General features: G+C 33.2%; 1 protein-coding gene across 1 annotated transcript; it reads right to left on the bottom strand.

Moving 5' to 3' along the window:
- Nucleotides 1-470: 470 nt before the first annotated feature.
- LOC105347815 (endoplasmic reticulum resident protein 44) lies at nt 471-6,652 on the bottom strand. Its single transcript, XM_011457049.4, has 13 exons — nt 6,496-6,652; nt 5,008-5,080; nt 4,818-4,857; nt 4,394-4,463; nt 4,247-4,292; nt 3,716-3,900; nt 3,425-3,540; nt 3,254-3,311; nt 2,897-3,013; nt 2,628-2,739; nt 2,222-2,369; nt 1,828-1,933; nt 471-1,422 (listed from the first exon to the last, which is right to left on the bottom strand). Exons 1-13 carry the CDS (start codon nt 6,550-6,552, stop codon nt 1,261-1,263), a joined length of 1,290 nt encoding a protein of 429 aa, XP_011455351.1. The 5' UTR covers nt 6,553-6,652; the 3' UTR covers nt 471-1,260.
- Nucleotides 6,653-26,203: the final 19,551 nt, after the last annotated feature.

Below are 26,203 nucleotides of genomic sequence, written 5' to 3' on the forward strand. Positions count from 1 at the left end.
ATAAAATTTTTCCTAAAAATAAACAAAGTCGTCATTTAACAGGAAGTTGTCGTCCAATTGGTACAAAAATATATCCCACGATATGGCATGCCTTAACAAACACTGTGTTAAAATTTCAAGCATCTGCGATAAACAGTTGCTGAGAATTCTTTGACGAAAATTTGTTTGAAAATTTTGGTTAAAAAATAAGCAAAGTCGTCATTTAACAGGAAGTTGGCGTCCGATTGGTACAAAAATATATCCCACGATATGGCATGCCTTAACAAACACTGTGTTAAAATTTCAAGCATCTGCGATAAATAGTTGCTGAGATAAATGCGACAGAAATTTTTGTTACGGACGGACAGACAGACGGACAGACAGACGGACGGACAGACGGACGGACAGACAGACACACAAGGGTAAAACAGTATACCCCCTCTCCTTCGGAGCGGGGGTATAATAGTTAACGATACAGTGAGTTTGTGGTCAAAATCAGGCTAGCTCCTGTGATTGTGAAGATGACCTGTGCATTATTTTGAGATTTAAACAACTAGCTACTAGTACAACTTAAAAATAACCACCATTTTGAGTCACATCCGATTTGAATTTAACTGATAAAGTAGAATTATATGAAAAAACATTTACACGGTATATCCACAAATAAAATCAAAGCAACATCCTTCCAAGCATCAGATAAATCAAAGTACATAAATTCAAACATTATTTTTAAAAACCTCTAAATCTACTGGTAAATGTTAGAACACATGTAACTAACTGGACATAGAATGTTGGATTTAGTTCCAGCATTAACATGAAACAGAACTGTTTTGTGATACAATAAACTGGAAACCTCAAAACAATGGTGCTTATATAACTCTCTTAACAGTTAACAAAAATTCCATATGTTATACATGTATAAAAAAAAATCAACAAAATATTTCTCAGAACTTCTTGATCTGCTTACAGCAGAGTAAATACGAATTCCGAAATAAAAGTTTGAAAAAAAAAATATGTTCAGACTTATAATTAAACATGAAAAGCATTAGCTACTATACAGCAGGAAAAAAACTTCATTATTTTGCCCGTTCCCGATAAACATCAAACATGTTTGCTTAACTTTGCATGTTCAGAGACTTGTCTCCATTCTGATCCTCTATCTGAATTCCCTTTGGTGAACAAATTACTTGTTTAGTTATAAAAATAACCAAGTATTTACCTAACTGACCCCATGTTTAAAAAAATAAATAATTTCAGTTCTCTATGAGTCTCTAAGAGTCATCATAACTCGTCCCTCAGGATGGTGTATCTGTTTCGGGAGGGGGCCAGTTTTCTGAAGGTGGACTCAGGGGGTGAGGTGGGCTGTTTGGGGGCGTTGTCCTGGTTCACATCATGGGGGATGTGGTCCGTCTTCTCTTCAGGTTTTTGATCAGCATTATCAGACTAAAAGGTCAAGAGTAATGTTATGGGCACTTTCTACACTAAAAATAAGCTTTTGTTTCAAAGATTTATGTTCTTATGAATGTAAATACCGTATATCTGGGGTTTTTTCGCATGCCACAAAATTTGTGAAAATGAAGAAAATGAGGAACATTTTAAATTTGTGTCAGTCATTTTTTGCGATTGAAATAGTTTCATATAGAAAGTTATACGGGATACACTTTCTACATATTCAATAAATTACGATATAAAAGTGATTGCGAAAAAAGCCAAACATGCAAGATTTTGTGATGATGTTAGAAAATGTGTGCAAAATTTGTATAGTTTTATATAGAAAACCTGACTAAGGTCTTGTATTTGTAATTCAAACTATCTTAATGTTAAATCATTGCTGTAATTGATACATACCCCAGGGGCTGGAGGAGTGGTTGTCGGGTCAGGCCCATGATGAAATTCTCTGTGCAGTTTTCCGGAATGTAGGTCAGCTATGAACTGAGATAATAATCCAGGTGTCCTGAAAGAAGTTTGAAAAAAATTCTTAAATTTTTCTTTCATTCATACATTGAATTATTTGTCTGACACATTGTATGCAGAATTCGAAGCAGAATTCTAAACAAAGAGCAAACATATTTTTTTAAATTGAACATATTTTATTGTATACATCATATACAAAAGGATTAGAAAAAGTACAAACAACTTATGAGTTCTTCTCCTCGCAACAGTTATCTATGATATGATAATTACATATAATTTAAAATACTGGTACATTCTCAATCTATAAAACTTTGAATTAGAGACTTACTCCAAGTCTGTTTTAACATTGTGAGGAAACAAATACATGTGACGGAAACTGTCAATGGCTAAGACAGGCAGGTCGTTCTCAGATTTACCAAGATGGTGCAATGGGTGCTTGAACTTCAACCCATCTGCAGTGAGGAAGTTCACAGAAGCTGAAATTACACAAAATATACATGCATGAAGCATTTCAATTTTACTCATTTCGGAATAGAAATTTTGATATCCACTAAATGTATATGGGATTAAATGTTAAGTGTATGAAAAAGTACAATGGAAATCCATTATATGAGACAGTACAAAAAGATATCTCTTCACAAACAAGTCTGCAAGCTGATCTAACATCAGTTTCAATAGACTGCCATAGATATTTTTAAACAGAAACTTGAATTAGACAGGGTGCCAAAGCTTACATTTTTCTGACATCAACTGTTGCTGTACTACAGTGGCGAACCTCTGGGTGATATCTTTGTCATCTGGATGATGAAACAGGATCAAAAATGGCAACCCTTCCTCTGTCAGTTCCTGGAGACAAAACAGACCAGACATTTATTTGATGACATTAGATGAGATATGACATCTCTCTATTATATGTTTATGTCTACTGAATTTCCATAACATTAAGCTGTATAAAACCCATCAGAACATACACACTGCAGTTTTAGTATGCTTATACACTAACCTCAGCATTATCAAAGGTGATCTCTCTGACCAAGGGGACACAACTCTGCTGAGCCCAGCGTAAGAGGCCATCAAAGTCTGTCAGGCTGCCAATGTATGCAACATCCTGATGCGAAGTCTGTGTAAAAAAAAACAGTTCACTGTGAAGTATACCAAAAATCCCCAGAGGAATGCACACATACACCTACCAGGTGGCTAAAAGTAATGCTATTGAAAAGCAGTGATTTGATGCATGAAAAGATGATACCAAACTATAACTTTTGCCAATATTTGTAATTGATTCACTCTACGCACACCTACTCTCAACAACAACATAATGGGAGATTTCTCCCAATCAGCTGCAGCAGTGACTATTTACCTGTGGTGCTCTGTAGACAACTCTGTCTCCCATGGACCTCTCTGGCTCTGCTACTGGCCTGTAATCATATTACATATTATATGTAATTACTGTACAAATATGATCACATACACAAAATTACACTGTGAGACACCCCCCCCCCCTTTAATAAAAAAAGAAACAAATCATTACCCAACAGCTGAGTGGAATTCACAGTCCTCTCTCAGTGTACTTGCTGCTTTAGCAAATAATCTGTAAGCATCTGAATTTACATCCGCAAAATATCCGATAATATGTCTCTTCTTTTCCTACAAATACAGGTTTAATACAAGTTAAGATACATTAAATGCTAAACTCAAGTCTAGCGTCATATGCTTCTAACTGGAAAAGTTTGGCTGATGACTGCAAATATTTTATTCTCAACACAACAAACTTTAAATAATTAATTGATCTAAATTGAAATTAATTCACAGCAGTACATACATTCAATTCATCCATGGACTCCAGTGTATTGTGCTGTTGTACAGAATCTCTGACTTGATCTTTGACGAACTGAACCAGAGCATCCACTGATCTTTGTCCCCTGTATTCTTTTTTGATGAGTTGTCCATTACGAACCAACTTTAGAGTTGGGTATTTTGATATATGGTACTGGCTGGCTATGTCAGCTGCAAAAGATGAATGTATGATATTGCAATAAAAATTTTCTTTTCTTTTAATAAAGCAATCAGTTTATCATGATGATTTATAGTTAAAATATCAATAAATTTTTCAAATGTGTTATAATGTAATGCAGTATGCACGCATGATATTCTCTGTACAGTAAATCAACAATAAATGTCAGTATAGCAACTGTTACTTCACAGCTGTTACATTTAAAGCTTTGGCAAATTGGCAATATTGATCTGAATTGAAATTACCAGTACAGAGAATAATAAAATATATCAAAAAAGTTATTCAAATGAAAAAAAAATTGTTTATCCCAGTTTTAAATGTTTGTAATTTTCTACTCACATTCTGAATCACAATCAACTTTTCCAAACGCAATTTTTCCTGGAGCCTGAAATGGAATAAAGTCAATAAACCCAAAGCATTCATTGTGTATAATGAAACCATAGATTTGTATTGAAAAACACACATATGTACCATATTTATACTTACAGGAAATTCTTCTTTAATTTTATTTGATGCTTCTTCAAATACAGGTGTTAAAATTTGACTAAATCTACACCTGAAATAGAATTAAAGGGTTTTAATTTATAAATAGAAGCCATGTAAAAGCTATTTATTTGCATTTATAAGATGTTACAATGCAACGCAATAAAAATTTGAATGTAATACATATATCTGACTTAAATTGTCCTAGATAATATTATCATACATTTATCAAACTGACAATACAATGATGTGATATGTATCATCCTAGTAAAAGGCCTTCCAAAATGTGCTTTACATCAATAGATCTGCTAACTGCAACACATTCATTGATTTCGCATAATATCTAAATGTATTCCATGAAGAAAGCAGTTGATGGTCTACCCATGAAATAATATCTTCTACTGATTATAACAAGTGAAATACTTACCAATCAGCATAAAAATTAATAAACAGCACCTCATTGGAACCTGAAATTTGTACCAGAAAATTCATAAAATCATTATAACAATCAATTTTCAAATACTGGGTAACATTCATCTTTCATTAATATTAAACAAAAACCAACAGCTTTTAATTTTCAGTAAGATGTAAGTGATAATTGAATGATTTTGTTTTACCTATAACACTTCCAATGTTTGCACCATTAAGAGTTATAACTTCACTGAATGATCCTTTTATCAATAAGGTAATCTAGGGAGAAAAGCAAACATATTCCATTAGTCATTATTATTATCCATTCATCAGATTGCTACATATTAACATCCTACTTGACATGTTGTATGATCAATATTCAAATGAATGATTGTGGTAGATACCAGTGTTGCAACAACAGTTAATAAACTCAATCAAGGTGCATTTTAAAAAAAAACCCAGGTATCCTTCTTTGTTCACTGTCTTGTGCTAATCATTCTCCTATTCTACTGAATTTTTGATAGCTGTAATAAAGCATATATTTATTGAAAGCATAAAATCCTTTATTCCATAGCCTTAAGGCATTGTGTCAGTCATGTAAATGTAGTGTTAGCAAGTCTCTTATCTGACTGAGATTTTCTTCTCAACATATGCTAATATGACATTCCATGAAAATCAAAAAATTACAATTTATCACGGTTATTTTTTGTTACTTTTTGACAGATATTATTTTAATATCAGGTCACCCTCATTGGTGGAATGTTTTCAAAACAAAGAAAGTCAATAAAAACAGAGAGAGAGAGAGAGTCAAAGAGAGTCAATTATCTACCTGTACATACATAACATCACATTTTTTTAATATCTACCTGGTACTTGGATTTTTAAATAATGATTGTTTACTAGTATTCAAGAATAAAAATTTTTGAGGGTACATATTGTACTGGTAATTTTTAGCGAGGACAGAGCCAGCAAGCACTGTAAGCTCTTGCAATAAAGCCTGCTGGAGCGAAGAGAAAATTTAACTACTGCTCCCTTTGACGCACTGAATTTTCTGTTGTTAGAATCATGTCGATGTACAATGTATTTAAATTTTTTAATCCTAATGACTTTTGCTGCACTTGTCCCAATGGTCTCTACGTAAAACATTTTATAATGCATATTCTATTGATGCATGTTTCTTTAAATGCCAAAGCCTACAACTGTCAATATACAAATCATTCCTACTTTGGCAGTTTGAACAGTTTCTGGGGGCAAGAATTTTTAATGCAAGCAAAAGGTTGTGTGATATTAATTTTAAAATATCTCACTACGAAATTCAAGTATGCTTTAGATTGATGCTAGTAAAGCTAGAAAGACTGTCAAATAAGAGAGAATTAGAAAAGAATTAGCAAGAGAAGTTGATAATTCATTAGTGTTCATAGATGGAAAATGTACATCATATCACAATTTAAGCAAGAACAAGGTAACATATTCTAAGTAAAGAGTTTTAGACAATTGAGGAAACATACATAAGGTACGTGTTATCATGGTTATACGATGATATATGCAAAATAAAAATGAGTAGGCATTAGTCCATTTCTGTCCCTATAGATGTCATCATAACATATGTGATCAACCAATTTTATAAAAAATGAGTGTTTCCTTTTCAAAAGAACACGCAAAAACTACTTGGTGAGAAGGTAGTTTCCTCTTACCGTTAAAAATATGTGTATAGGTCCGAAAACCTGCCGTTTTGGGTGTTGTTGGAACATATTTACAAGCAAACAATCACCCAGTATATTCACCGGAAGTGAATACAGTCGGTGCACGCGTGTAATCTCGCGAGATAGGTAACGGGGCAATCGGTAACAAGGGTTTTCGCTCCACGTCTGTTTTCACACTTTATTACAGTGGAATCAATATTGTAGCACATGTGCAGAGAAGGTTATGCACGTACGTAGTAGAGAACGATAGCAGCATATACATCAATGAATCATGCATTTTGAACTACATTTAGCAGTCAACAACTAAGGATAAACTCAGAGAGAGAGAGAGAGAGAGAGAGAGAGAGAGCCTCTCGGAGAGAGTACAAATATGTAAGGTCCCTATATATTCTATTATGAAATTAGTTTAGAAATATATCATAAGAGGATAATTTATTGGAAAATAAGGAAAGACCTGGGGGGGGGGGGGGGGGGTGTCGGTCGATCCTGTCCTCAAGCATCCGTGTTTCTAGTGCGAAATATCTGACGTTTTCCTGGCTTTTTTAACGATTTTGATATTCACTTGCCAGTCCAGTTTCCTGGCAAGTAAATATCAAAATCGTTAAAAAAAAAAACCCAGGAAAACGTCAGATATTTCGCACTAGAAAACGTCAGATATTTCGGACTACCGTGTTTCTTAATATCATAACATAAATTCTACATATCAATAATTCGAATTCTATTCCGATATCAGAAAATCATTTGTTGAAATCGGAAATCATTTTTTGATATCAGAAATTCGAATTTTTTATACCAAAAAATGATGATTTTTTAATGCCGTTGTTAGAAAATCTATTTTTTGATACTAGTATTTATCTATCTTTCGCTACTACTCGCCATTAATTCTGAGTACTCTGAGAGTTTTATATCAGGAACAAAAAATGATTAATTGATATAAAAAAATTGAATTCTTGATATAGATCTAAGAAAATAATTTTTTATATCAAAATTAAATTATTAATATCAAAAACTCTTTTTCGGATATCGAAAATATATTTTCCGATATCAGAGAATCGATTTTTATACACATGTATATATAACTATATAAAATAAGACATATAGTCCGTCCAAAGTTCTTGCCCAGCGGGCATTTCAACGTTGAAACAACGTTGTTTCAACGTCAGGTATCAACGTTGAATCAACGTTGAAATAAGGTTGCATATGAAAGTTGAGGCAACGTTGAAAATGTAACGTTGTTTCAACGTCAAAATTCAACGTTGATTCAACGTAGAAAATGTGTTGAAATCTGGTTTAAAATATATAGATATGACAATGAAAAAAAGTTAAAATTAAGTGATTTATGTAAAAAGTTGTTTATAAACATATCGTCTTTTAATACGTTGTGCTGTTTTATGTGTTTTGACAATTTATTTAAAAAATCCAAATGTATAAAGTCGACCTTTATTTAAATCCTAGAAGTATTTGAGTATATCCTTTGCTAAACAACTTGTGTATTAAGTCCTCGTTAAAAAGTTGAACTTGGCATTTCAAAATGTTTTAAATAAGGCTGTAGGAGAAACCACGTACATTCCGCCAAATGGTAGCCATGCTTGTTTTCCATGACATGAAACAAAGGATGTCAACACAAAAACGTAGAATCCACAATAGTCAGTTCATCATATGCATTCTGCAGACTGATTTAAAAAATAACTCCCAAGATACTCCAGAGTAAAATATAAAATAGTCACAAATTAATCGTCCAAAAGCTAAAATCCCGGCATTTTACTGTACATAAAATATGTGTAGTGACTGCACGAGGTGTACCTAAGAACTGACTTTGTTCACCAATAGCGTCTTTAGCGGTCAAGCTGACATAGAGCAGCCTGGTAAATTGCATAACTCCCTTGATCAGCAGTGCTTGCAGTAGTGATAGGTCCGCGCATCCCCTTCTCACTGACCCAGTTAAAATGCAATTAGCCACTTGCAGTGCTCACAGCTCAATCTCAAATTTCTTGTATGAAAACAATCTTTTTTATATTCAAAATACTGAAAGTACTGATAGACGGAGGCATCATTTCGGAGGAAATTATACTAATGACAATATATGATTTTTTTTATTTAAGGAAAAACAGCGCGCTTACCCTTATCATGTTAGGATAATCGCAAAGCGGTTTATTATTATGGCATTTTAAGGTCGCGAGGATATTTTTCAGGTTGACATCAGAGTTAGGTAGATAATATTAAAAAAAATTGTGTTGTTCTCTTATCTTAACCTTATAAGCTTGCTAATATATTACTACTTAAATGTGTTTAATCTTTACAAAAAAGGAAGGAGGAAATTATTTTGCATCACAAAACAACATTGGAAACTCATTTTACTGTACATGTTATTAAATGCATACAACTCGAACTCAAAAAATACAACGCAAACTATTTATGTACACATTTCTTTTCTTGTGTATATTTAGTTTAAGTTGATATTATTTCCTGTGTATAGTGATTTGCAAACGAAAGGTTGAAAACGGTATATTTTAGAGGTTTCCACACCTGCTCAAGACAAAAGATAACCTCTAAATTGCAAACTACTTTGTCTAACTGTACAACACCCCCCCCCCCCCCCTTTCTATCTTGCAAAAGGAGTTTCTTCATTAATGAGTGTCGTCGATCCAGATATTCTCGTATTACGATCGGAGAGAGAGAGAGAGAGAGAGAGAGAGAGAGAGAGAGAGAGAGAGAGAGAGAGAGAGAGAGCGTTTTAGGCGTAATTTTCCGTACATTCATTTAAAATATATACTAATATTATATATTTATAAAATTAGTATCCACAAAAGAATATAGTACATTGTGATTGAATCCAGCATGCATTTTCAGTCAAAGTCCACGTGTTACCCCTGTTAATCAAATCAACGCGCGAGGTCACCACGTGCTCCTTCCAAGATAAAGGAAAAACGTTTCGTTTCAAGTGAGGAGAACTGAATTATGCCTAACAATAAAGTATTCTACACTGTTTGTGATGTTTTGATTTCTAGCTAAGAGAAAAAAAGTATGTCTAACAAAGAAGTACATGTATTTTACACTGTTTGTGATGTTTGATTTCAAGGAAAGAGAAAGGAAGCATACTTAACAATGAAGTATTATACACTGTTTGTGATGTTTTGATTTCTAGTAAAGAGAAAAAAAATATGTCTAACAATGAAGTACATGTATTCTACACTGTTTGTGATGTGTGATTTTAAGTAAAGAGAAAGGAAGCATACTTAACAATGAAGTATTATACACTGTTTGTGATGTTTAATTTAAAGAATGATATACTGTGACAGTGTTTGTGAAGTTTAATTCGTATACTTCTTTTTTCTCAAAAGAAATCTCTCTCTCTCTCTCTCTCTCTCTCTCTCTCTCTCTCTCTCTCTCTCATTAAGCCTATGGACACAATAAACACATGAACTTAATTTTGCTATTTATTTTGAATTTGCAGAGAACTCAAGTTCAGTAGTATGGTTCCAGTTTTAATGATATATATATATATATATATATATATATATATATATATATATATATATATATATATATATATATATATATATATATATATATATATTTTTTTTTTTAAATACACCGACTTCCCAAATCACTTGCGGGGAGGGGGCAGCTGTAAAGAGAGATACGTCTCCGCGGGAGATTAATTGATAATATGCGAACGATATACGACAGAGACAAAGAAGCACACCATGTTTATTCATTGAATCTCATAATTATTCATTATTTCGACCACCGCTAGATGGTGCTTAAGGAATCCTCATTATTTGACGTCACGGACAAGACAATCACAATATACGGAGTCTGTTGAACAGCCACCGTCTAAAAATGAAATGTGAAATATTAATTTAAATTTTCATTTAAAAGAAAATTGATATTTTAATTGGATAAGACAATAAAATGTTAATTTTATTGGAATATATATAAGATAAAATTGTATTCAAATTAACATTTAATATTTGTAAAAACACGTCATTTAATGCTTCCACTTTTCAAAATATAAGTAAAACCTAAATTAAACAAATGATAAAGAGGTTTAAATTTGAAAATATGTGTTCAGTTTCATTAATATATTAAAACGTTGCTTCAACGTTGAAAAGTGGTTGATGTCTTCAACGTTGAAAATAAGTTGGGTCTTCAACGTGGAATCAACGTTGAGTTATGGTTTGGGTTTCAACGTTTAAACCTCAACGTTGATTCAATGTTGAATAATGGTTGATCAACGTTGCAACTTGATTTCAACCATTTCTCAACGTTGAAACAACGTTGTGTGCCCACTGGGTGTACTGTTACATTTGGATGATTTTAAATAAAATTACACGCACCTGTAAAAAGAAGTACAATTGAAATCGATGGCAAGGAAATATCCAAGATATCTTCATTGACAAATTATCATTTGTCATTGTCATTTTTCTGGATCGAAAACATATTTCTGACGTACGCAAACGTTGACATCTCTTTCCATATGAAGTCATCCGGAATACTTCTACGAAATTTTCAACGTTACATGTATTATACGGGTACTCTGAATATATTTTGCAATGCATGCCATATATATATTTAGCTTTGCATTGAAGCATACAAAATAATAAGATGGAGGAGGCATTTCAAAAGCATCTTCACAACGTCATGCAAGGCTTTGTGTTTCAAACCCGTAGGTGCATATAAAGACTAACATAGTACACTAATGATTTTAATCAGATTTCATTCTGGCAAGTACGAAAACCGAATAGGGCCACATAAACAAATATTTTTATCTCGAAATTACGAGAAAAGATCTCGTTATTACGAGTGAATCATCTCGCTATTACGAGAAAAGATCTCGTTATTACGATATAATTATCTCGTAATTACGAGAAAAAATCTCGTAATTACGAGAAAAAATCTCGTTATTACGAAAAAGATCTCGTTATTACGAGTTAATTATCTTGTAATTACGAGAAAAGATCTCGTTATAACAAGATAATTATCTCGTTATTACGAGAAAAGATCTATTTAAAATGGTGTGTTTCATTGTTCTATTCCCTTCATGTTAAGTGTATGAACTACTGCAATGTTTATTATTATACACATCCTTAGCATCGTTTAAAAGCGTGCACATATAATTTGATATAAAATCGGACCAAACAGTTTTAAAGAAATTTCAGAAGAAGAAGCCAGGCATATTTATTATGGAGGGTAATCGTGTTCAAAAATCCAGACATGTAAACTTGTAAATCCGAATATGCAATCGTGTTGATGTGTGAGCCTGAGCATGAATATGTGTAATTCTGATCGTGTAACCTATAAAACTCGGGCATAAACACGTGTAAGATTTGACTCAGCTCCTTCGCATGATGCACATTTTGCAACTTTATTGTTTACATTAGTTAATTAAACCTTCAACTTTGCACACTTTCAATCCGTAGTTTCTGCATTTGTAACTTCAGGCTCGGCAATAGAACATCTGACATGATACAAATTGACAAATATAAAGTCTACAAGTTTGTCGAATTTTGACATGACCTTATATGGAAACAGTGACGTCACTGATAGAAAAACGCTAGCTGCAGGTAAAGGCATGCCGTAATCGCCGGAATAGGGACGGAATAAATAAAAAAAAAATATTAGGTAAGCCTATAATCATATTATCTCTGGATAACAAAATTTCATAGAGTATTATTTTTCGGAAAATTAAATTATGAGATTGGTGTACATTTTATCAAGAGAATGTATAAAAGATGCGAGTTAAGAATTCGATCGGCTTCAGATATCCTCTTAGAACTGAAAAAAAATTACATTTAATGACTTTGTTTGAATACACGTGTATAAAGATATATACGCATTTTTATTCATAGGCGTCTGAACCGGGGGGGGGGGGGGGCTTGGGGGGGGGGGACTTAGCCCCCCCCCCCCACTTTTTTGCCAAGTTAGACCTAACCATTAGGAACATAGCAACAGGGAGGATTAACCCCCCCCCCCCCCCCTACTTTTTCCTCGCAACAAACAAAATTGTTCCCTAAAAGACCTTAAAGAGAATGAAATATTAATAGTGATATTGAAAATTAGAGTCATAGTAGGTATACTAGCACCCCCCCCCCACCACCACCACCACGGATTAGGAATTTCATGATTTGGGGGGGGGGGGGATTGGGCAGGTAAGATTGGAGTTATTGGTATACCCTCCCCCACGGATTAGAATTTTCATGATTATGGGAATTCTTGTCAATATTTTTCATGATTAGTTTAGCCCCCCCACACACCCTTTCAATTTGCTTCCGACGCCACTGTTATTAGAGTACATGCAACAAATTGTTAAAGTATAGGCCTCGGCTGAAATAAGAAAATATCTCCAAATGCATCCTTATCGCTACCACAAAGTTGTGACAAGACCCCCCCCCCCCCCACGCGAAAAATTACACGGGGTCCGTCAGCTGAGTTGCAAAGTTATCGATAAGAAAAACAAACTATTTAAAGACATTGGTTTTGAGATTGTGATTACCCGGTAATATGAGACATAAGAAGCGACACCCTCTTTAAAAAAAATGAATAAAAATTCCAAAGATAAGGTTAACTGTCGTGAAATTAAAATGTGTATAAATTATTTTAAGAAATGTTTCTTTGTATTGTCGGCAATATATAGGGAAAAAAGCCTATCGTGCAGGTAAAAATTGACATTTTTAAAAATTATTTTAAGCAATTATTACGGGATTGAGTATGACGTCCTGAATGTCGGTTCAATACTGACTCACTTTGTGAAGTTGTCTGATAAAAATGTTCTGGAGAGCTAGAATAATACAGCTTTACAGTCACTTGTGAACTAGCTGCAGGTCTGTAGCTCCCTGTCTAAAAATACAGATGGACGATCTTTGAGCTACAGTGCCTCCCATAGTAAAACTTCAATTTACGGCGCACAAAAAATATGCGCTAGTTTTTTTTATTATTATTGAAGATTGTGTTATTATTTATCTTTCACTTACACAACAACAAAAAGTATAGATACATGTAAATTAACATAAATTTTTCCGCGAAAAATTACCAAATCCTTGCAGGTCGTTTATTCTAACTAATTCAGAAAAATAACAAGAGTAAAAATGGGGTACTCTATATGCAATGTTTTTTGCCCAAAAATGACTAAGTTCAACAGCTGATATTTTTATAAATTATCAGAAATCAAAATCCTAGCAATTTGCATACTTCTGATATATATGTATAAATGATCTGCAAAAGAACAACTTAATTCCTATCTTGAAAACTGTTCGAGGAGTTATCGGTACAATAAGGGTACCTTTTTGACAGCCACTCGGCCGTCTGCAATTTTTACTATTTCAATAATCGGAAACCCGGTTAAAAATTCACTCTCAAAATTCTTAGAATTCAGAAGCAATGGAGTTACATGGGACCTCACGGCGGTCTTCGAACCCCATGCCGCTCAAAATATATTTACCCCCTTAAGAAATTTCTTGATCCGTCTCATTTCTAGAAAAGAGTACGCATTTCAAAAATTAGCGCATTCGTCACATCGGCAACGATTTTTTTTTCTACATGAACCTCTTCCTGTATGGAGGGTAATCGTGTTCAAAAATCCAGACATGTAAACTTGTAAATCCGAATATGCAATCGTGTTGATGTGTGAGCCTGAGCATGAATATGTGTAATTCTGATCGTGTAACCTATAAAACTCGGGCATAAACACGTGTAAGATTTGACTCAGTTCCTTCACATGATGCACATTTTGCAACTTTATTGTTTACATTAGTTAATTAAACCTTCAACTTTGCACACTTTCAATCCGTAGTTTCTGCATTAGTAATTCAGGCTCGGCAATAGCACATCTGACATGATACAAATTGACAAATGTAAAGTCTACAAGTTTGTCGAATTTTGACATGACCTTATATGGAAACAGTGACGTCACTGATAGAAAAAGGCTAGCTGCAGGTAAAGGCATGCCGTAATCGCCGGAATAGGGACGGAATAAATAAAAAAAAAATATTAGGTAAGCCTATAATCATATTATCTCTGGATAACAACATTTAATAGAGTATTATTTTAAAATTTTTCGGAAAATTAAATTATGAGATTGGTGTACATTTAATCAAGATAATGTATAAAAGACCCCCCCCCCCCCCCCCCTACTTTTTCCTCGCAACAAACAAAATTGTTCCTTAAAAGACCTTAAAGAGAATGAATTATTAATAGTTTATTGAAAATTAGAGTCATAGTAGGTATACTAGTCCTCCCCCCCCCCCACCACCACCACCACGGATTAGGAATTTCATGATTTGGGGGGGGGGGGGGAAATTGGACAGGTAAGATTGGAGTTATTGGTATACCCTCCCCCACGGATTAGAATTTTCATGATTATGGGAATTCTTGTCAATATTTTTCATGATTAGTTTAGCCCCCCCCCCCCCCCAACTTCAATTTGCTTCCGACGCCACTGTCATTAGAGTACATGCAACAAATTGTTAAAGTATAGGCCTCGGCTGAATTAAGAAAATATCTCCAAATGCATCCTTATCGCTACCAAAAAGTTGTGACAAGACCCCCCCCCCCCCCCCCCCCACGCGAAAAATTACACGGGGTCCGTCAGCTGAGTTGCAAAGTTATCGTGAAATTAAAATGTGTATAAATTATTTTAAGAATTGTTTCTTTGCATTGTCGGCAATATATAGGAAAACATGCCTACCATGAAGGTAAAAATTGACATTTTTAAAAAAATTTTAAGCAATTATTACGGGATTGAGTATGACGTCCTGAATGTCGGTTCAATACAGACTCACTTTGTGAAGTTGGCTGATAAAAATTTTCTAGAGAGCTAGTATAATACAGCTTTACAGCCACTTGTGAACAAGCTGCAGGTCTGTAGCTCCCCGTTTAAAAATACAGATGGACGATCTTTGAGCTACAGTGCCTCCCATAGTAAAACTTCAATTTACGGCGCACAAAAATTATGCGCTAGTTTTTTTTTTATCATTATTGAAGATTGTGTTATTATTTATCTTTCACTTACACAACAACAAAAAGTATAAATACACGTAAAGTAACAAATTTTTCCGCGAAAAATTACCAAATCCTTCGTTTATTCTAACTAATTCAGAAAAATAACAAGAGTAAAAATAGGGTACTCTATATGCAATGTTTTTGCCCAAAAATGACTAAGTTCAACAGCTGATATTTTTATAAATTATCAGAAATCAAAATCCTAGCAATTTGCATACTTCTGAAATATATGTATAAATGATCTGTTCGAGGAGTTATCGGTACAATTAATAAGGGTACCTTTTTGACAGCCACTCGCCCGTCTGCAATTTTTACTATTTCAATAATCGGAAACCCGGTTAAAATTTCACTCTCGAAATTCTTAGAATTCAGAAGCAATGGAGTTACATGGGACCTCACGGCGGTCTTCGAACCCCATGCCGCTCTAAATATATTTACCCCCTTAGGAAATTTCTTGATCCGTCTCATTTCTAGAAAAGAGTACGCATTTACTTATATTCCAGTTTAAATTACATGTCAACTTTTTTTTAGAGATATAAGATATTAGGCAATAGGCATTTCCTTTTATAATACCATAAGAATTATATTACGGAAATTAGCGCATTCGTCACATCGGCAACGATTTTTTTTCTACATGAACCTCTTCCTGTTTGGTCCACTTTCAATCATACCTCAATTTTTTTTTTCTAAAAAGAATACCGGTGTTTTCGATAGAAAAGGTGTCGTTCATTAAAAGCTTATTGCAACAGTTTAGCTGAATATTATGTTTATTTTTCGTTCATTCCGGTCCGGCGGTTACGGCATGCCTTTTCCCTCAGCAAGGCAGTTGCCATATAAGGTCATGTCAAAATTCGACAAACTTGTAGACTTTACATTTGTCAATTTGTATCATGTCAGATGTGCTATTGCCGAACCTGAAGTTACAAACGCAGAAACTACGGATTGAAAGTGTGCAAAGTTGAAGGTTTAATTAACTAATGTAAACAATAAAGTTGCAAAATGTGCATCATGCGAAGGAACGAGTCAAATCTTACACATGTTTATGCCCGAGTTTTATAGGTTACACGATCAGAATTACACATATTCATGCTCAGGCTCACACATCAACACGATTACATATTCGGATTAACAAGTTTACATGTCTGGATTTTTGAACACGATTACCCTCCATATTCCTGTTTGGTCCAGTTTCAATCATACCTCAATTTTTTTTTCTAAAAATAATACCGGTGTTTTCGATAGAAAGGGTGTCGTTCATTAAAAGCTTATTGCAACAGTTTAGCTGAATATTATAGTTATTTTTCGTTCATTCCGGTCCGGCGGTTACGGCATGCCTTTTCCCGCAGCAAGGCAGTTGCCATATAAGGTCATGTCAAAATTCGACAAACTTGTAGACTTTACCTTTGTCAATTTTTATCATGTCAGATGTGCTATTGCCGAGCCTGAAGTTACAAACGCAGAAACTACGGATTGAAAGTGTGCAAAGTTGAAGGTTTAATTAACTAATGTAAACAATAAAGTTGCAAAATGTGCATCATGCGAAGGAGCTGAGTCAAATCTTACACGTGTTTATGCCCGAGTTTTATAGGTTACACGATCAGAATTACACATATTCATGCTCAGGCTCACACATCAACACGATTGCATATTCGGATTTACAAGTTTACATGTCTGGATTTTTGAACACGATTACCCTCCATAATTTATTAATAGATTCATTGAACTGTTTATTAATAAAAAGGATACTTGTAATTTGCTTTTAGACTCAAAATGATAATATACAAAATCAATTATTTTCAATATACATGTAGGTTGTGTATGAACATATAAAACACAATTCGGGTAAATCCTATATATCCATGATTGAAAGTATATAGTCATTAAAGTCATCTGTAACTAACAGAATTGTGTTTTTACGACTGTGGGACTACCTGGTATTTACTTCGGAGTGGGATTATAATATATAAGTTGAAAACTTTTTTCCACTTAATCATATAACATAAAATGTCAAATCCGATCATTTTATGTAGAAATTGAAGAAATAATGATCGTTGTTATTAAAAAATTAATCGAAATTAAATCAACGTTTCTAGAAAGAAAAAGATAAGCTGAAAGGGTGATCCAGTCGACTAGGAGGTCTTTTCAGAAACACATCATTTTATATAAAGAAAGTGAGCGCACAAGATTGTAAATTTGCAGGAATTCTCGACACGAATCAATTGTGATTTAAATGTCTATAACCTCGAAAGGCTATGTAATAATATATTATGTTGAGAGTCGAAGTACATGGCTATTCCGGTTATTAAAAAACTCACAAGCTTTCAAAAATGACAATGAGAGGTAAACCGATAACTAGTTATATTGGAAATGTTAATTCAAACATATTTTAATGAAGTTATATCATGTATATCCTAAAAAACTAGTAATAAGAAAAGAAAAAAGTGTTCATACAGCAGATCTAGAAATCAATAACGACAAATTAAAATATACCGGTATATTATATTTCAACATTATGTTATAATAACAAACATTTAAAAAAGACCACCAGTTGGATTTGAACCCAAAACACTGCATGTTTGTATTCACTAATCCAGTACGAAACCACTGAGCCATGCGAGACTTGTCAATATGCAATGTAAAGTACTGTTTGGAACAACACTGTCATATCAATGGACTTTGTTTTCTATCCTTCAAAAAATAATTTTAAAAAGTACATAATTAGTCATCTCTGGGTCATCTCTCCATCTTTTTTTAAAAAGCGACCTTTTTAATGTTGAAATGTGTTATCTTTACACGTTTCAAATTTGTGGAGAGAAGACCCAGAGACAACAAAATCATTTAAAAACAGTTGTAAATAAGTAGGATTTTGCATAAATTGCATCGTGTTGCTATATTTAGACCCATATTATGATAAAACCTTTTGCATTACAAATATTTTTCCACTCATTCCACATCCAACAGAAACCAAATAACGGTTATAATTCTAAAAATGTTTAAAATTAATTGATGAAATTTTCACTTTCCTTGTGCGCCCAGATTCCTGCCGAATGTACATCTTAAGGACGTTGTTTACTCTATGGAACGCAATAGCTGCCTTAAGGTCAATTTCATATTATATGAACTGGTATTTCATTCATATGCAATAGTAATATCATTATATGCAGTGGTAACTTCATTATATGCAGTGGTAACATCATGATATGCAGTGCTAACATCATTATATACTTTTATTTCACCATTATATTCAGGGGTAAAATCTTTATATGAAGTGGTAACATTATTACGTTATGTCGTAAGATCATAATGTGCAGTAGTTTATTCATTATATGCTATGAATAAATCTTTATATGATATGATAAACTCATTTCATACAGAGCTAAACTCATAATGAACTATTGTTCAATCGTTATGTTATATGGTACACTCTTCATGTGCAGTTGCAAAATCCTTTTATGCAGTGCAACTTCTTGACATTAGGTGATAAGTTCATTATATGCAGTACTAACATCATGTTATGGTGTATTAAAACCATTATGTATGGTTATGGAACGCCATGGCTGCCTTATGTTAGATGATTTTATTATATGCTGTGGGTCTATTATTATATGCTGTGGTTCTATAATTATATGCTGTGGGTCTATAATAATATGCTGTGGGTCTATTATTATATGCTGTGGGTCTATTATTATATGCTGTGGTTCTATAATTATATGCTGTGGGTCTATTATTATATGCTGTGGTTTTATAATTATATGCTGTGGTTCTATAATTATATGCTGTGGTTCTATTATTATATGCTGTGGTTCTATAATTATATGCTGTGGGTCTATTATTATATGCTGTGGTTCTATAATTATATGCTGTGGGTCTATTATTATATGCTGTGGTTTTATAATTATATGCTGTGGTTCTATAATTATATGCTGTGGTTCTATAATTATATGCTGTGGGTCTATTATTATATGCTGTGGGTTCAATTATATGCTGTGGGTTCATAATTATATGCTGTGGGTCTATTATTATATGCTGTGGGTCTATTATTATATGCTGTGGGTTCATAATTATATGCTGTGGTTTCATTATTATATGCTGTGGTTTCATAATTATATGCTGTGGGTTCATTATTATATGCTGTGGTTTCATTATTATATGCTGTGGTTTCATTATCATATGCTGTGGGTTCATAATTATATGCTGTGGTTTCATTATTATATGCTGTGGTTTCATTATTATATGCTGTGGGTTCATAATTATATGCTGTGGGTTCATTATTATATGCTGTGGGTTCATAATTATATGCTGTGGGTTCATAATTATATATGCTGTCGTTTATTCGAAACTAGCTATTCGAATTCGGATTTCTCGTTTTGGAGTTTACATTTACAAGCACTTTCAGCTGACACCAAGGACAATGGTCGTGTGACTTTGACTGAGACCCATATGCTAAAAATTGCTTTTCAGAACTTTGTTGTCGCCGGGCGCATAGTGTTTCACAAACACATCTTGTTTCAATTTATCAATATTATACTTTCAGACAAAGCAGAAAATCTGTTTGTGTTTTAAATCTTTTATACAATAAAAAATGATTAAAATACTGAGTATGCAAAATTGATTTCTTGTTTTATTTACTATTATCAACTATAATAATTTAAGCTTTACTATTAATCGTTGATGTTTTAAAAGATTCTTTAAAGGGAGTGTGCTATTAAAAATCAAGTACAAGCTTGAGAATCTATACTGTCATTTGAGAGTACGTTACTGAAAGTCCAAGTAGCTCAAAAAATTCTATGTCTCGGCATCTCTCTTAGCGCAGCCGTACGTGTTTGCTCACGAATTCTATCAGGACACATTTTTATAGTGCGTTACCTTTTCTATACATGTACGCAATGTTGAAAACACTATCTTTTATTTGTCTGAGGAACTGAAGTAGAGATGTGCATTCAGCCTCGCCCAATGCCCGGAAATCCAACACAGATTCAATTTTGCGGTATTTTATGCCACTGTCATCGAAGATTTGGGGGTACATAGTTTTTCACAAACACATCTTGTATTTATTTTGGTTAACTTGGCTTTTTTCCCTTTGAAAAAATACTCATAATTCATTAAATGACATGAATTTAAGATCAGAATTTTCTCACTCTCTTAATAAATTTATGATGGCGGGTCCATAAAAGAAATACAGTAACGGTGCATTTGGGGGGCAAACAAATTATCAAATTAAAATCAGATGCGTTTGTGAAACACTATGCGCCCGGCGGCAACAAATTTCAAAAAAGCAATTTTTTAGCATATAGGTCACAGTTAAGGTCACAAACTCATTATCCTAGGTGTCATTTAAAAGCACCTAATTAGTGAAGTATGCATACTAAATACGAAGTCTCTTTCTCCTGTGGTTCAAAAGTTATGGCGAAGGTTAAAGTTGACAACAGACAGACAAACAGGACAAAAACAATATACGATTCGGACGCATAAAAATGTGTCCTGATAGAATTCGTGAGCAAACACGTACGGCTGCGCTAAGAGAGATGCCGAGACATAGAATTTTTTGAGCTACTTGGACTTTCAGTAACGTACTCTCAAATGACAGTATAGATTCTCAAGCTTGTACTTGATTTTTAATAGCACACTCCCTTTAAAGAATCTTTTAAAACATCAACGATTAATAGTAAAGCTTAAATTATTATAGTTGATAATAGTAAATAAAACAAGAAATCAATTTTGCATACTCAGTATTTTAATCATTTTTTATTGTATAAAAGATTTAAAACACAAACAGATTTTCTGCTTTGTCTGAAAGTATAATATTGATAAATTGAAACAAGATGTGTTTGTGAAACACTATGCGCCCGGTGACAACAAAGTTCTGAAAAGCAATTTTTAGCATATGGGTCTCAGTCAAGGTCACACGACCATTGTCCTTGGTGTCAGCTGAAAGTGCTTGTAAATGTAAACTCCAAAACGAGAAATCCGAATTCGAATAGCTAGTTTCGAATACACGACAGCATATATAATTATGAACCCACAGCATATAATTATGAACCCACAGCATATAATAATGAACCCACAGCATATAATTATGAACCCACAGCATATAATAATGAAACCACAGCATATAATAATGAAACCACAGCATATAATTATGAACCCACAGCATATAATAATGAAACCACAGCATATAATAATGAAACCACAGCATATAATAATGAACCCACATCATATAATTATGAAACCACAGCATATGATAATGAAACCACAGCATATAATTATGAACCCACAGCATATAATAATAGACCCACAGCATATAATAATAGACCCACAGCATATAATTATGAACCCACAGCATATAATTGAACCCACAGCATATAATAATAGACCCACAGCATATAATTATAGAACCACAGCATATAATTATAGAACCACAGCATATAATTATAAAACCACAGCATATAATAATAGACCCACAGCATATAATTATTGAACCACAGCATATAATAATAGACCCACAGCATATAATAATAGACCCACAGCATATAATTATAGACCCACAGCATATAATTATAGAACCACAGCATATAATAATAGACCCACAGCATATAATAAAATCATCTAACATAAGGCAGCCATGGCGTTCCATATATGGTGGTAAAACCTTTATGTATTGTGGTGAAAGCTTTACATGCAATTGTAAATCCTTTATATGATGTGACAATTTTATAATATGCCGTTGTTGAGTCATTATATTATGAGGTCAGTTCTTTACATGATGTGATCATTTCATTATATTGAGTGGTAACTTCTTTATATGCAGTCGTAACTCTTTATGATGAGGTTGTAAACTGGTTCTCGCTGAAAAGTTTTAATGGAGAAGAGGTCCAGTTTTATTTTTAAAAAGATGCCGCGTTCGTTGTGACGATGCACATTTCCTGGTCAACTTGTCGTTTGTTTTGAAGAGAGAGAGAGAGAGAGAGAGAGAGAGAGAGAGAGAGAGAGAGAGAGAGAGAGAGAGAGAGAGAGAGATTATCTGTCCTTTAACATCGATATCATAATATCAATCATTGAACCCATTTTGTGTGAACAATCTTATTTATTATTAGTAGATTATGCTTTTAATTTAAGAGTAAAAGAAATTACAAAAAATGAAGCAAGCGTTTCAAAATCAAAGTCGAAAGACCTTTGTTCCAATGTACCAGGTAGATGCTACTCCTCGCTGATTAATGCCTCCAACGCAAATGGAATAGACAGATTTTTATTCATAGACATAAATAAAAATTATTTTTCATTTTTCTTAAAATTAATTTGATTTTCAAGAAATAATATAGAAATTGGTTAGTCTTAACCTCTTTTTATGGTTGTTTCATCCACTGTATAAAATTTAAGCTCACCGGGCATGTATTTTTGTATTTAAAATCCTACAAAGAAGGTGTTGCAGTTCCTGTGCTATTTTCCATAAAGCTGTTGCAGATATCGTCATATCATTTTTATAGGAGCATTTTATACGCGGATCAATACAAAATTTTCGGGGGGGGGGGGGGTGCGATGAATACTGAAATATGCCGAAGGGGTGGGGGGAGGTGGGTCCGAGGCAAATTTTTGGTAATTTCATGGAAATTTTAAGAAATTTTAATTTTTCTGGGGCGGGGTCCTCCCCGCGACCCACCCCCCCCCCCCCCCCCGTTCAAGACCCCCATGCATTAAACAAATTGTAAAAATGGTTTCACTGAAAAATGTGCCTGGTTTCATGGCATATCCGATTTTTGTTTCAAAGAGGCATGTTTTTAAAGATTAAACTTCGAAAAAAAAACCTCCGAAGTTAAAAAACGGTGTTTTTAATCTTAGCAAACTTCATCGTGTCTAGTATAGCCGAGTGGTTACGCAGGATGTCCGAATAATCACTGAGACTAACTGCTTGGTATTTTTCAAAATAAGTTTTGAAAAGGTAATACCCCTATTCCGATGGTTTTGAAAATAAATGATATCGGGATAAATAAGTTTTAAAAACGCTTGTCATTGTAATATTTTATATGTGTGCTGATTTTTTCAACGTTACCGACTTTGTTCACATTATAAACATTTTTAGCTGCAGATCTGTAGCTCTCTGGTTGAAAAAATTCGGATAGACAAATTGTCTATCCGAATTTTTTCAACCAGAGAGCTACAGGTCTGCAGCTAAAACATTTGCTGCTGAACGAGGAAGTAACGCATTAATCGATAAAGTTAATGTATTTTTTTTTTTTGGTAAAATATGTCGTTTTCAAAATATATATACACATTGTTCGACATCGTTAAAAGCAAGCCCTGCAATAATGTATGAATCAGCAAAATACGGATAAGTTTGTTCCAAGCACCACGATTTATATGGATGCTATTAAAATTATTTTACATAACAATCAAGAGCAAAGTAACTCCTCAATTTAAACGTTTTTGAAGAGACAGAATTAGATTTATTAATTCAAAAAGCTCCAAAGAATTACATATATTATTTATATTTAAAACACGATAGCAAGTAGAAATCAAATTGTTCTATGCTAATATCAAGATACATAAAGTGATCTTCCTAACTGTATGCGCGGATCTAGAAGCAGAGGGGGGTATTAAATTTCTACAAAATTCAATCATTTTTTGAAATTTATTTTACTTTTAAAATTAAACGCGTACTCTTCTAAAAATTCATTCGATTTATCATACATCGATGTATCAAGAACAGAGTATCTCTCTCTCTCTCTCTTTCTCTCTCTCTCTCTCTCTCTCTCTCTCTCTCTCTCTCTTCAAAACAAACGACAAGTTGACCAGGAAATGTGCATCGTCACAACGAACGCGGCATCTTTTTAAAAATAAAACTGGACCTCCTCCCCATTAAAACTTTTCAGCGAGAACCAGTTTACAACCTCATCATAAAGAGTTACGACTGCATATAAAGAAGTTACCACTCAATATAATGAAATGATCACATCATGTAAAGAACTGACCTCATAATATAATGACTCAACAACGGCATGTTATAAAATTGTCACATCATATAAAGGATTTACAATTGCATGTAAAGCTTTCACCACAATACATAAAGGTTTTACCACCATACATAATGGTTTTAATACACCATAACATGATGTTAGTACTGCATATAATGAACTTATCACCTAATGTCAAGAAGTTGCACTGCATAAAAGGATTTTGCAACTGCACATGAAGAGTGTACCATATAACATAACGATTGAACAATAGTTCATTATGAGTTTAGCTCTGTGTGAAATGAGTTTATCATATCATATAAAGATTTATTCATAGCATATAATGAATAAACTACTGCACATAATGATCTTACGACATAACGTAATAATGTTACCTCTTCATATAAAGATTGTACCCCTGAATATAATGGTGAAATAATAGTATATAATGATGTTAGCACTGCATATAATGATATTACTATTGCATATAAAAAATATACCAATTCATATAACATGAAATTGACCTTAAGGCAGCTATGGCATTCCATATTACTCAGGGTTTAAGTTCTCAAATCCGGATTGTTAAAAAGTTCAATTTAATGAGTAAAATTTGTTTTAAATACAAAAAGTATTTATGAAATGAACTATTATTGACATAACAATCGATATTTTTACTAAATTATGGAATTAGGCTCTGACAAAGTTTGACATTTAGCAAAGCAGAGGAAATTCGGATTAAATTTTTCAGATTTTGTTTTCCACTGAAATATTTTTGATAGTACTATAATATTTAAAGTTAAGATTTTATTTGTTAGTCAACATAATTTTGCATATTTTCTGTTGGTTTTATCTTGCTTTTTCGTTTAGATAATCGTATGGCACACACTACAAAAATATTGAAAATGCTTAAAAATGATAAAAGACACATCTCAAAATTTTGATCATTGGCCTCATATAAATTTTATGCCAGGAGAAAAAGGTTATTATACTTAGTTTAATACTATAAATGTTTTGGCATTATCATCATTCAGTTTTTTGTTATATTGAATCAAAATGGGTAGTAATTTGAAAACTGATAGAGGAAATTCGGACTAGAATACCCCAAAAAATTGTAAATGAAAACATAATTCTTTGTATCTATTTAATGTCACTACCATTCATAAACTGTATTTCATTTGTCAAAGAGTTAAGCAATTTGTATTATTTTCACAATTCAGAAAATCTCAATTATAGTGTAAATTTTTTATGGATTTTTCTTAAATTTTCACAAAATATTCAATGGCCATTAACTCAAAAAGTAGGTCATTGACCTATTTATTTGAAAGTGAAGAATAACACTACCATATAAGGTCTATAACACACAGTAGTTGGTTTTTCATTATCATCAGTGGAATTTTTTTTCCTTCTGAGTAAACGTCATCCTTAAGTGCCCACTTTCTTTTTACCCGTAATAACGAGATCTTTTCTCGTAATTACGAGATAATTAACTCGTAATAACGAGATCTTTTCTCGTAATAACAAGATACTTAACTCGTTATAACGATATCTTTTCTCGTTATTACGAGATCTTTTCTCGTAATTACGAGATAATCAACTCGTAATACCGAGATAATTAATTCTTAATAACGAGATAATTAACTCGTAATTACGAGATCTTTTCTCGTTATAACGAGATCTTTTCTCGTAATTACGAGATAGTTAACTCGTAATAACGAGATCTTTTTTCGTAATTACGAGATAAAAATATTTTT

Source organism: Magallana gigas, chromosome 2 (assembly GCF_963853765.1).
Source record: "Magallana gigas chromosome 2, xbMagGiga1.1, whole genome shotgun sequence".
Taxonomy (NCBI): domain Eukaryota; kingdom Metazoa; phylum Mollusca; class Bivalvia; order Ostreida; family Ostreidae; genus Magallana; species Magallana gigas.